Below are 14,224 nucleotides of genomic sequence, written 5' to 3' on the forward strand. Positions count from 1 at the left end.
GACATCAAACAAAAATCTAGAAATATTACTAGATTAAAAATTGTGCGTAGTAACAGTACTGTTTTCTTGGGAGAACCGTTTTTAATGTCATTAATTTTTTTTTCCCTAGACAAGCTTTCACATACTGTCATTCTGATTTGACTGCATGAAGTGGCGTATCCTAAACCAAACTGCAAAAGGAAAATCAGTGAAGAAGATTAAATTAAAGCTTTGGGATCAGTGTGTTTAAGTGGATATCTAGGTCAGTCGGGCAAATGTGTGTACACGGCTGGTATTCCCTCTTCGAGCACAGCTCAGGGAGGAGGGGTAACACTGAAGATGAACCGGAGATGATATGACAGATTGGGGGCAGTGGAGTTTCTCTTGGAGGGGTTCTAGAGGCATAAATGTTGCTTGAAGAAGAAAATTCTTAATTTTAGGATTTTTTTTGTATATATATATATATATATATATATATATATATAAAATCGTGTAGGCTATTGAATATTTCGATTAGAAAATCAGAAAATTATGGTACGTTTGGTGCAATTCACCATTTTACTTGGGTTGCCTGTGTGTTATCTGGTTATTTTAGCAAGCGTTTATATTCATATAATCAGTTGACAGAGTATATATGGGATACATGTCCAAGGCAGGACTATTTGAAATATGTAAATTATGGATGCTTGCAATAACATGGAGCTCATTGGAATGCCTTAAAACCAGACTATAATTGATTCATTCTTTGTTTGCTTCTTGGTTGTAAATGTTTTTGATAAAAGCTGTTCTATGCTCCCTGCTTGTTCTGTCCTCGGCTGTACAAGATTGACACATAAAAAAAAGAATCTACCCAAAATGTATATACAACTAAAACTACATTTTACCACAGATTTCTTAAAATTAGTTGGTATATTGGTTTTCTGCATCTCATATATGTTTACCGCTTGGCTATGTTGTTACTTAGATGTATATCGCTTATTCTACAAACGAAAGGCATTACAAGTTCAAGTACAATATATCTCTATTTACAACAGCTCAAAGGTAGCTGGCCGTGTTATACAGTCTTCGAGTGACCGCTTGGTTCTATTATTATGTACAGTCCAGTTCTGGAGGGCAGGAGTTATCACTTATTTTAGAACAGTCCTCCAATGAGAGTTTATTCATTGAATAACAGAACTCTTCTGGCCAACCAGTGTAGAGAGAAATTAGTTTTATCTTGCTCTAAATAAAAATGTGGCCAAAAAGGAAAACTTAATATTAATTCTGAGGTAAAAAATTAATAATAATAGTAATAATAATAAAAAGAGGAATTAATCATATTTTTTCAACTTTCTTTTTATCATAGTATGAAATTTACCCTTGAATTGTCTTTTTTCCTTTTAGAGTTTTTTGTCATTTTAATTTTTTTTTACAGAGAGGGTCGGAAATGATGGGAAGAATGGAATGGGGAAATCACCTGAGCCAGACTCAACTCACATCATCCACAACCAGGTTCGACAGGTCAGACTACTATGCCACAGCTCCGATGCATTTCAACAACTCTTAAAGGCTCAAAAAATCAATTAAAAAAGAAATGAGAAGCACTTCTGAACTTCCTTCCTGGTATGAGCACCAGAGCAGGTAGCTACAGCGCACCAGGGGTCTGCTGCTACATGGTCCCAGGGTTCTCGCCGGAGTTGGCAGAGGAAGCTGCAGCATTGCTCGGAAACATCTTCTCTGTGGGGGTCACGGCGGGGCTTCCCACCCCAGAGGAGCTGGAGCTGCTGGAGCGGTGCTGCGTGGGCGGGGGTCGCATGGGTCTCATAGGTGGAGGTCTGAGCTGGGCTCCGGCAAATCTGGCAGACATCGCCGGTTTAAAGGTGGTCATCATCTCAGAGGTGGAGCTGCTGCTGCGTCTCAGGGCCGCATCCGGATCTCGGATCATGATGGTGTGTAAGGGACTTGCTGGCTCTGAGCTAACAGGGTTCTTGAGCGGTTCTAAAGTATCCAGAACAACATCCGGAGCCTGTTTGGCTGTGTTCTGGCGTTCCAATTCACGGAGCTCATGAAGTGCCGTGTTCATTGTCTTCTCAATATCCTGTAACAAAAAATATAGTTTACTTTTTACACAGTTTTGTTTGTTTGTTTCAGTCACAGATTTTTACATTTAATGAAGATTCTTTAAAATCATATAAATGGCATTTTCATTTTATTCTATAATGGCATTGAATGGTACTCAATAAAAATAACATTTAATATTAAACCAAATTTTCCAGCATTCATAGCCTAGTTTACTTTTTTGTCAACAGTATATTTTTTATAATAATATATAATAACTTTTGATATTTTTCATTTCAGTCTAAGATAGTATTGAATCTTAGCCAACAAAAAAATAACAATTTGATATAAAATAGTTAAATTGTTAAAAATAAAATAAATTCAAATAATAATTTGAAATTAGACCTGCATTTTAGATATAAACTAGCTTATTAATGCCATTTTTGAATAAAGTGAATATTTAAATTCAGTCAATATTTTGTTATTCATTTCTTTTTCAGCCATTTTAATGAAAACATTGTTGACGAGAAAATATTTAAATGTTCATGAATTTTACTCAGAATCTAGTTTGCGTTTTTGACAACAGTATGTTTTAATTAAAACATTTTTTTTTTTTACAAAATATTAACTGAGTTGAGTCATTTTTGTCTTATTTTGATGGGATAAATTTCACAAAGATTTTCATATATTCATAAAAAAAAAAATACAGTTTTTAGTCATGCTGTTGAAAATAGCTCCCAGTACTTCATTTGTCTTAACTTGTTAAGTATTTCTAATATAGCAAAGTCAAGCAAGATTTGTTTAAATCCGATGACGCGAGAAATGATCAATAACTTCAGTTTGCCGGTATCTGCACAGAATGTATTTACAGAGGTATATGGCCTTAGAAATCTTTCATCTTTCCTGGAAATTCATCTTACTTTCTTCCGAAGCCAACTAATATATCATGGGGGCAGATTATGTTTGATTCACATTGTTGCTGCCATCCTGATAATGACGACTATAAACTCACTGCTTTCCCGTTCCCTTTCAAGACTATCCTCCGTCTTGGAGCTGAGCAAGCCATAAAAATGTAATGTTCAGAAGATAAAGGGCTCACAAAGACACCACTCCACCTGCCCCAAACACATTTAAACACATTTCCCAAACTGCACATCAAGCGTTTATGTTAATCAGATCATGCAGTCTGTGCTTATAATGCATTATCAATATACAAAACATTTCTGTCCAACAATTTCAATCAAGCCTTCATGTTGATGTCTTTATTCACATAAGCCATTTTCTTTTCTTTAGGTGAGTATAGACACAAAGGGGATATTACAAAAGATCATTAACTGTTCTATGTGTCACAGACTTCATTATTCATCCGTGCACAAATGAATCAGATGGATCAGTGCCAGCTTGTCCCGTTCATGCTGATATCTGCTTTAGTGCCAGCTCTTTGTTTCTTCTGGACTAAATCTTGCCAGTTTCTTTTAAATTATAATGATATTTCATAATATTTTTGGTTAAATAAATACAGCCTGGTGAGCATAAGAGACAACTTTCAAAAACAAAAACAAATATTAATTCAAATATTTGATCTCCAGTGTGTATATGTATATAAATATATATATATATATATATATATATATATATATATATATATGTATATACACAACAGAGTGAAATTTAATGAGAATATAAAAACATGCACACACATAAACACACCCACCCACCTCTGCTAAAGCCTCAGTCTCCAAGGACTTGTGGTCTCCTAGGCTGCTGTGTCTTGTTGCTCCTTGCACAGGCTTGAGCGGGTGACCCTCAGGATAGACCTTTCTCTCAGGGTAGTTAATGCTGCCTGCACTGCCAAAGGTTCCCAAACGCCTCTTCTCAGGACTCTCTATGTGGCTCCTACTGACCGCCACCTTGTGAGGACTGCTGGGACAGGCAGCGGCCCGCGGCGGTGTGTCTCGGGGAGGACTATGAGGGTCAGTGCCATTACGGCGCCGAGGAACGGCAGACCCGTCCGAACGCAACCTAACACTGCATAAATACACAATGAGATGGCAAAAAACTCAAAGCAGACTGTAAATAAGAGTAAAAAATGTTTCGTTAAATATTCATGTCACAAACAAGCCGAACAAGAGTAAGTAAATAAGCTGCAAGAAGAAACAGGACAAGATTAAACACTGTAATTCAGATCAATATTTTTCCTTAGGACAAAAATATGTGAAATAAATACAAGCAGAATCCTGAATAATCAGCCACTGACCGGCCCATGACACCACCAAAGTTGTAATCAGGCGAAGGTTCACACGGGGACTGCAGATCATTTTTGGATGAGGCTTTATCGTCCAGTAAAGGTCCACTGCTGGCCTCGCTGTCAGCCTTCTGACTCAGACTATCAGAGAACGCATCATCCCTAAAGAGACAGATAAGTCTTTCCAGTTACTCTGTAAGATCTGTAGCAGCCACTACTTCAGTCTTCAGAATCACATGATTTCAGTCATCTTCAGTAATTACTCTAATATGCTAATCTGGTGCTCAGTAACATGCTACATTTTTTTTTTCAGGATACTTTGATGAATAAAAAGTTGACGAGAACAGCATTTATTTAAAACAGATATTTTTTTTGTAACACTGTTGAAGTCTCTTTACAGTCACTTTTGATTAATTTCATGTGTCCTTGCCAAATAAAAACAAAATAAAAAAACAGCTCAAGTGTCACACACATCAAAAAATCAATGTACATAAAGCTAGCAAATGAAAGAAACCTCTAGTCTCTTATTTTTCAGTCCAAGCAGCCCCTGCATTATTCTCACTTCACGTCTCATTCCCAGAGCCCTGAGCAAGCAAACATCCACTGATCACAGTTTCACAGCATGTTCTCGGGCTGCTTTTACAGTTCTCATGGGAGACGACAGCAGAAGGTGTTTGGTAATCTGAAGCTGCTGAATGTCACATTCAAGGGGAAAAAAGTCTCTGAAAAAGTCTACCGCCTAAATGTTTCCTTATGCAATGAGTGCCTTTTAAACACATAAATGGACTGAAATACGTGCTTGTTGGACCTTAATTTCAGAACCACTGCCATTAACAGGAAGCTAATACTCTCTAACAGCTTTTATCCTTTTGCTACAGCTTTCCACTACATGTTTGAACATGGATGCAGAAATTTGCTCCTATTGAAACAAGCAGTTTGCAACCCACATAATCTCAAACTTTAGGTACCATTTTTAAAGCAGATAAATCACTGGATTATTAAAAAATAATAATGGAATTTACAAAACAAATAACTATTGTGATACAAGATTTTGGTAATTCTGCCCACCTGCAGAGGAACCAGCGACCTGTAGTCTCTTTTCATTTAAGCAAACTCAATTTTCCTTATTTGCTGCTGTCAAATCTTGCAATATTAGGAATAGGGCTTGGACTGACCCTTTTAATAATATCATTCATCAAACTGACACCAGTTAGACCATACAAAGAGATAATGAGCATGTTATCATTTTAGTAATTACTGAAACAGCAGTAAGACGGTTTATTACAGCTGATGATATAAATATGGTCAACTCAAGGACGCTGCACTTTTTAATGTTATCCCAAGACCTTATAAAGCAGTAACAGAGGAGCAGAAAGCCCACTTGATTGGCTTACTTTCACTTTAACCTCAGTGAAGAACGTCATGTCCCACTGGCCCCGATGAGCTTTCACATAAAATCCATGCATAGCACATTAAGGCACCACTAATGCTTGGTGCTTCAGAAACACAATTTGACTCATAGAGTAAGAGAGGTTCCCTGCCAAAGACATAAGGGCATTCTTTAACTGCCACTCAGTGCTCTTAAATTTTAATTAAAGTCTAAAGTGTTAATGGAGGGAACTATTTGATTCTCACTTTTGAGCTATTACGGAATGAACTCAGTTCAGATGGCCTGGTTGATTAGACATATACTACCCAGAGGGCAACACTTTCACAAGGCAACATGTATTGAACTGTCCTGTAACTTGTGCCAGAACTATATAAAAATAATTAAATGAAAAATTATATAATTTAGATACTTACAAGTCTTGGACTACTATATACTGGTGAGGTATGAGGCCGTCAACCCCATTGTGTCGGCCCTCCCACCAGTCCTCAGATGCACGATGATACAGCAAAAGGGATGCGCCTTTTTTGAAGGACAGCTCACGAGGAGTCCGACCCATGTAATCAAACTTTGCAATGGCTTCAATCTGCTCCACCTCTGTGTGTGTGAGAGAGAGACCAGGGAAAGTAGCACTCATTAACATGTTTGAATAGAGAATTATGTCAACAAATTTCCAGAGAGCTTCAAAGCACTGCAACAGACTCAAAATCTGTCATGCTCCCAGCTGGTTCTCAGCAAAAACACACAGTCACACCATGTCTTGGCCAGGCGTGATATGACAAGTTTCCAGCGACAAGCAATTTGTCTGTCTAGAGTAAACGCAAAAATGTTGCATGACACTGAATTTAATTAGATAGTTAGTTAGTTAAATAAACAGTTAAATGAGGTAAGATTTTGTTGCAATGATATTTCACAGTGGGTGAATTGGACTGCAGAAACAGAAACCATTAGATTTTATACACAAAAAATACTGCAGTCTATAGATTGTCATAATCAAGCGAGACAAAACCAAAGCTAAAGAAAAAAACAAACCAACAATGCAAAATGTCATCATGTCAGGTCAAAGATACTGAAAAGTCCATAGATGAATTGTTGTAATTCACAAAACAAAACAAAAAGCAAGCTAAATTAAAACAAAACAAAATCAACACGAACAAAAACAAAAAGCAAGCTAAATTAAAACAAAACAAAAGACAAACAAAAACAAAAAGCAAGCTAAGTAAAACAAACAAAAGCAAGACAAACAAAAAGCAAGCTAAAAACAAAGCACAACAAAATAAAACTAAACTAAACTAAACTAAACTAAACAAAACAACACAGTCTTTGAACAAAAAATACACGGATCACAGCAATGCAATATTTCACACTTGCTTCTGTACGGAAGAAACACACTGCATTCAGTGTGATCAAGTGTACTTACATGGTTCATATATTCTTAGGGACAGATGTAACTGATCAGTCAACAACACCAAAAAATACTGTTCAACAAGCAGTGTGCACAGCAAAAGCTTGTATGTGTATTTAGTTGTCAAATAGATACTGTATTCAATATCATATAGACTCGCATTCATCACATTAAGGTCTTACACATCAGGATATGATCTCATCTTTTACCCCATCAGGACCACAAAGAAACAGGCACATTTGTAATACAGATGGGCTGCTAAATGCAAAGTGGACTTTATCTAAATCTGCCACCCAGTTGCCAGGGGCAAAAAGACAGAGGGGTCATTCAGGGTTAAGGAGATATACAGAGCAAATCAGCGCTTGGCAGGAAATCTCCAAGTCAACTAGAAGAAACCAATCAGTTTCATTAGGGTCTCCATCCAGGGGTGAAATTATATACAGGCATGGAACAGAAGTGGAAGGAAAGAGGAAAAACGGAAATAAAGAGAGAAAGAGAAAATCAGCTTTTGCAATTCTTTATGTCGTTTGATTTTTTCCATTGTGACTGCACCTGATTGGCTGCATTGAAGGTTAAGAATCTGATTGTGATTTCTCAGCATTTGCCGAAGGTTATGGGAAATTGCAATAGCGCTGTTTCGGAGCTACAGCATGTGACTTCAAACAGTCCTGAAGTCATGCATAAAGCAGGTTTTGCCTGATGAGCTCCTGAGAGAAGCTGATTCCAGATCAGAGCACCAGACAGATCAAAACAGAATGTCAGTGTGGATCACTAACATATACATCAGCATACACACTACACAGCATGCCATTCATCAATTCATCCAGTTACATGTTTAAAGAGGTTAATAAGAAGAGCTGCCTCTAAAAACATGATTACTTTGAATGTTTTATTAAGGCTCAACAAAGAACAACAACATCTCATCAACGATAAAAATTATTTTGCCTATTTTGGAATGGAATACTACCAAACTGTTTTCTGGTTAGTATACACTTAATACAGCTTAGTATTTTAAACCAAATTATACTTTATGTAATATGTGGCGTTGTTGTGACATGACCTTATTAAAGGGATAGTCCACTCATAGTCCAAATTTACTCAGCCTCTTATCTTTCTAAACCTGTATGTATTTCTTTATTCTGCACTACAAAACATTTTCTGTAGAATGTTGGCAACCAAACAGGTTCCCATTGATTTCTATTGTATGGGGCAAAAAAATACAGTAGGTCTAAATGTTTACCATTTTAAAGATTTGTAAAAACTCCTGCCTGTATTCATTATGTGTAAACCTTTACATGGAAAAATAATGAGTGCACCTTTAAATAGAAAAACAAACTAATATATTTTAGTGTTAAAAAAGACCAACTCTTAACCCATTAGATGAAAGCAGAACCATTTTAGTGAAACTGAAAAAAACCCTGACTTCTTGAATAAGCAGGGGGCTGTATGCGAGATGTTATCAGCGATGTGGCTGGTGTTTGGGGTTAGTGAGCGAGTGCAGCTCCATCAATCACTAAATGAAGGGAGCGGGCGCAGGAAGCCCCGTGAGACCTGTTTACTCACCCTGAATAAAGAGCGTGCAAGAGAGAGGGAGAGAAAGGTAACAAAGTGATAAAAGGCAAAGGAGGAGGAAATTAAGCAGAGAAAACTAAGGGCTGGAAGAGAGAGATGAAGTGCAAAGATTGCTGAAACTGGGCCGAAAGAGATATTTACGTCTGTATCTACATTTAATATAGAAACAGAAATGTTGCTAGACAATGCTATCATTTACATGTGTGAAATGAAAAGGGTGAAGGGGGAGAGAGGAAGGGAGTGAAAAAAAGCAGAGAGAACAACATTTTTAAGAACTGGGAGTGAACCTCATTTAACAGTTTATGAATATGAGCTGCCATGTTTCAATCTGAAATCATATTTTTTAATCTCCTCATAGCTTACCAGCCAATAAGGATGCACACTGTTGAAAGGGCACCACTCTGATTGGCTGAGAAATGTCCATCATAACATCCACCAAACAACACAACCTGGTGTATATGAAGCATTTCTTTCATTTGTTTATATAAAAAATATATACAAACCTTACAAATCTAAATTCAATTTAACTTAATTATATATAATTATATAATATATATATATATATAATATAGTGTGTGTGTGTGTGTGTGTGTGTGTTTATGTATTTCACAGAATATACCATAAACGTTTTCAGAGAATATATCATAATTTAACGTTTTTTTTTATAACCCCACTAGAATTTTTTAAATGCTAAAAAAAAGAAACAACTCGCCACTGGGGTAAGAACAATAAACTTAATCTGACATTCACTGAAAACATGTAATATCTAACACGTTTTTTCTTCTCATGTATATGCATTTTCCTTTAAGGATGGTATGATTATTTTACTAAATAATAATATTGTTTTGTGGAAACTGTTTAGATTAAACTGATATGACCCAGATGTTTCAATGCCAGCTTTGACATCTGATGTAAATTATGCAGTTGACATCCATGTGTGCACACACACACACACACACACACACAAGCAAGAAACACACAGCAATGCTACACGCACAACACAGCAATGCTAATCAGCACATCTTTGTATCTTCAAAATACAAAAGGAAAAAATATTATTCTTTTTCTGTAAGAAGTTATATGTGGTCATTTGATTCCTTTCAACCCCAAAGGCAAACATAAACATCTGACAGTTCTTCTATTGGTTGAGTAAACTAAAAACCTCAAAGGCTGATTTTTGCTTCTGGTTATTTGTGGTCTCTTTTACAATACAATACTGCATCTTTCCATGAGAGGCTATAAAAGGGAAAATAAACCATTGAATAAATGCATAATAATAATGCCTGTACCATCATCGCTCGTGTGTGGTTCGGTGCAGTTGTCAGCTTCATCAGTGGTGCCTGGTTCACTGTGAGGGCTGTCACTGCATGAACATACACACATAAACAAACACAAAGAGAAAGAGTTGTTTAAAAGCACATGATAATGCCAGCATTGGAAACAACATGACAATTACAGTTCTGCAATGTCAAGCAAACAAAAATCAATTAGCATCAATATTAGAGAATCATGAAACATCAAGCACTGTAGATTAAAATCCAAAAGCCAAATTTTTGTTTCATGGGGATTTAAAGCAATACGCTTCAAGAGACTGTGTTACACATTGATTTTACCATGGTTAAGAGTCATAACATAAGAGTAAGAACAGGGTAAAAAAAATAGCAATAGGAGGATTGTTGATTGTTGTACATTCCAAAATCTGGAGTCAGTATGTTTTTTTTTTTTTTTTAAGAAAATAATACTTTTATTTAGCTAGGATGCACTGACTTTGACTTTGCATTCACTACTTTTGTTTCAAATAAATACTGTTCTTTTGAATCTTCAATTTGTCTAAGAATCCTAAAAAAGCACCATAGTTTCCACCATTATTAAGCAGAAAAATGGTTTTCAGCATTGATAATAATGTTTTTGAACACCAAATCAACATATTAGAATGATTTCTTATGCATCACGTGACAATGAAAACAGGCGAAACAGCTGCTGAAAGTTCAGTTTCATTTGATTCATCAGAATCTAATAATAATTTTAAAAAAAATCTTACTGACCCCAAACTTTTAAAATGGTACTGTGGTCACATTTATAACTTATATTAACCAAAGCAAACCATTTCCACCAAATACTTTGGAATAAGAAGTAATCTTTGGTATATTAATATGGTAATCTTTTAGAAAGATCCATGTGGTATTTCCTTTGGATACTGACACTGAAGTTTAAATACCGCTTTTAGCAATAGGTTACAAAAGTATTCCTCGGGTACTCCACTTTGTCACGGCAGGGATCCAATGAGGCACGGAGATAGAACCAATTGCAGGTAAGTCATTTAATTAAAGGGTAAACCAAAGGGGTAAACAGTCCAGGCAGGGTCAAAACCAGAATATCGAACATAAACAAGACACGAAGACAAGGCAAAGCAAGGCAAGAAGCGACGGACATGAATAACTATAGGACATTAAACAAGGACTCCGTAACACAGACTCAGACAGACCGGGTATAAATACACAGAAGGATAATGAGGGAACAGGAGACAGGTGGGGAACAATCAATTACTAACAAGGAGGAAGGTGACCAAATAAGGGAACAGGAAGTGATAAGGTGACAGACACCGTGAGAAAGGGGGACATCTAGTGGAAACCCAGGGACACAACCCAGACATTGTGACACACTTTATATGACCTGCGTGCGAAACTCCCCATTTATAGTAGAGAGCACAGTTTAAGCCAAGGCTGGCTCTAATGGAGAAATTATGACATTCCTTAGTAACAACAAATTCCAGCTGAGGTCTAGAGCTCACCAGTACTCCTCTCCTCCAGTCATGCATTTCTCATAGATGGGACCGTCCAGCTCACGCAGGCTTGGGAAGATGGCTTCTTGGTGGATGATGATGGTCTTGATGACCTCATTAACATGAGCCTGGCATGCCACAGGGTCCTGACCATCCGGGATGGGCATCAGAGTGGGTCCAAAACAGATGGCAAGGTTGTATGTGTCCATCATGTTCTCATCACTGTACTGCGACAGACTAGAAGGATGAAGAAACAGAGATAGAGAAAAAGTTTATGTTCTTAAAGGTGATGTAATGCTGCAGGAATCTCAATTTATCAAAAACGTTCTCTCTTACACCTGCTGTCTATTTCAATACATTAGTTCATAACTTTGTCCCAGAGAATTCATCTTCATGCACAGTGCATTATCTTTCAGCTCATCTCTTATTTGGAAGTCTCTTGACTGCAGAAGTGAAGTTCATATGAGTCAGAGCTGCGAGCACCGAGAGCAAATGAAAGGGGGAAAGAAGTCAGAGGGAAAAACTCATGAAGTGAAATCAAATTCTTTGTTCGGCCTGGGGGAGGGTGAGAACAGGAAGCATCAATAAAAACCCAGGAGAAGAGGACAGGTATAGTACAGTACAGACTGATCGGTTTCTTCTGGCGTAAATATCCTCTAAAGCATTTGACTTGACAGACATGGTCATAAATAAGACAATAATGGCAGGGGCTGTTGAAAAGCCCTTTGTAAAAATAATGAATGTCTTTGCTTGTAACGGCTGTTATTCACATAAATGGTGATTTACTAAGAGATTTACAGTCTAAAGACAGAGATGCTGTGAAGGCAGTGTGGTAAAATTACAAATTAGCCTCCCACTTTTGAGCATCCGTGCATTTAACTGCAGGTCAACTAACTTAAAGTATGGCACAAAAAAGTTGTTGAAATATAAAACATACTGATTTAGAAAAGCAAACAGGTATCTCATGACGATGATGATGGTACGAGGAAGGGTGATGATGATCTGCTGGATGTGGTGGGCTCTTTCCGCTGATGATTCAAGCTCTAAAACAAGAAAACGACAAACAAGCATTCAAACAAATAAACCAACAGCTTTACATTTCAAATATACGCAACTGTTCAAAAGTCTGGGGTTGGTACGACTGATTCATGTTTTTGAAAGAAGTCTCACCAAGTAAAACAGTAATACTGTGAAACATTTTTACAACAATTCAGTCTTCAGTATTGCGTAATCCTTCAGCGACCTAAATATAAATCTTACTGACTCCAAACTTGTGAATGGCAGTCAACCATTAGCCTCAATCCTAAAACAATCGTTTGTATGTTTACTTATGTTTGATTTTTTTACTTTCTCTTGCCAGAAAATATGTCGGGGAAGTCGTGGCCTAGAGGTTAGAGAATTTGACTGGTTGTGGGTTCGAATCTCGGGCCGGCAATACCACGACTGAGGTACTCTTGAGCAAGGCACCGAACCCCCAACTGCTCCCCGGGCGCTACAGCATAAATGGCTGCCCACTGCTCCGGGTGTGTGTTCACAGTGTGTGTGTGTGTGTGTGTTCACTGCTGTGTGTGTGTGTGCACTTTGGATGGGTTAAATGCAGAGCACGAATTCTGAGTATGGGTCACCATACTTGGCTGAATGTTACGTCACTTTCAAATTCTTTTGCTCCAAAAGTGAAATACAGTATAAGAAACTGACAAACTGTTTTGTCAAATTGCAAAGACGAAGCCAAGCACCAGTAGAAACATACAACAAATAACATTTCGACCTATCCTGCAACTGAATGAAACACTCACTGATGGTGGAGATCAAATCCAGGAAGCGCTCCTTGGGGAACAGAGGGTTCTCCAGCCCTCTGAAATACAGTTTGAGAACGCCAGCCACAGAGTTGATGTCATGATCGCTCTGATCATCAACCAGTGGGTCCTCACCTGAAATAAATGGTGGAAAAAATAGGGATTATAGGAGAAAAATACACACGCACACACACACACACACACACACACACACACACACACACACACACACACACACACACACACACACACACACACACACACACACACACACACAATAACAAGTAATAACAAATTAAGTCTCTTTCTGCTCCTTAGTTCCCTAAGCTTTACAAGCATGTGTTTTGTTTATATTGCACCTCTCTTTTAGCTGAAATTTGCACTTGTCCTCCATATCTGATGAACTGAGACACTAAAAGATTATCTGACCAGTTATTCTGAATGTCCTATCTTTGTATTATTTTCAGAATTTACCATTTCAATTTACTGTACTATTTTCTGTTATCATTATTATACTCTTATTTTCTTTTTTTGTTCTGGGAATTTCTAGGTAGTACATGGAATTTCAGTGCAAATGAAATGATTTGGACAATGGAATAGTCTTAGAAATGGCTTATATCATTTGATACATCATTTTTCAATATCAAAACCAGGCAAGATGATTGTTTGTATCTGCAAACATGACCTAAATGTTGAATCAATTTGTTTCACAGGAAAGCTTTTGTGAATCGAAATCCTGCTACCAAACTTTATTTTCTTATATTGTTTACACTGATGTGCGGAAGAAAAGTATTCACAGTTTGTAAAGTACATAAACCAAAATAACTGAAAAATAAAGACAGTTCATCTCTAGGGGCCTAACCTCTTTCAAATGAATTTTTTATATCGTTGACTTCCACCTGGGATCCAGGAACTCGAAATATGCCTTGTTGTTGCAGCCCTGGCACAGGAAAATACAAAGAAACATGAGTCAAAAACTTGTCATGATATCGCATTATTTGCAGCTAAAAACAAGATGAAC

General features: G+C 37.2%; 1 protein-coding gene across 2 annotated transcripts in view; it reads right to left on the reverse strand.

Annotated features, from left to right (window-relative positions):
* Window positions 1-518: 518 nt before the first annotated feature.
* The window catches only part of LOC132151686 (SLIT-ROBO Rho GTPase-activating protein 3-like), an 82,276-nt gene continuing 68,570 nt past the window's right edge, over window positions 519-14,224 (reverse strand). For both annotated transcript variants that reach the window (XM_059559979.1, XM_059559980.1), the window contains exons 14-22: window positions 14,066-14,143; window positions 13,204-13,338; window positions 12,345-12,450; window positions 11,417-11,644; window positions 9,915-9,988; window positions 6,065-6,245; window positions 4,274-4,423; window positions 3,735-4,044; window positions 519-2,056 (exon numbers count right to left, since the gene is read on the reverse strand). In XM_059559979.1, coding sequence (XP_059415962.1) covers window positions 1,628-2,056; window positions 3,735-4,044; window positions 4,274-4,423; window positions 6,065-6,245; window positions 9,915-9,988; window positions 11,417-11,644; window positions 12,345-12,450; window positions 13,204-13,338; window positions 14,066-14,143 — 1,691 coding nt within the window. In that variant the 3' untranslated portion in view covers window positions 519-1,627. The remainder of the gene's footprint in view (window positions 2,057-3,734; window positions 4,045-4,273; window positions 4,424-6,064; window positions 6,246-9,914; window positions 9,989-11,416; window positions 11,645-12,344; window positions 12,451-13,203; window positions 13,339-14,065; window positions 14,144-14,224) is intronic.

Source organism: Carassius carassius, chromosome 10 (assembly GCF_963082965.1).
Source record: "Carassius carassius chromosome 10, fCarCar2.1, whole genome shotgun sequence".
Classification (NCBI taxonomy): Eukaryota; Metazoa; Chordata; class Actinopteri; order Cypriniformes; family Cyprinidae; genus Carassius; species Carassius carassius.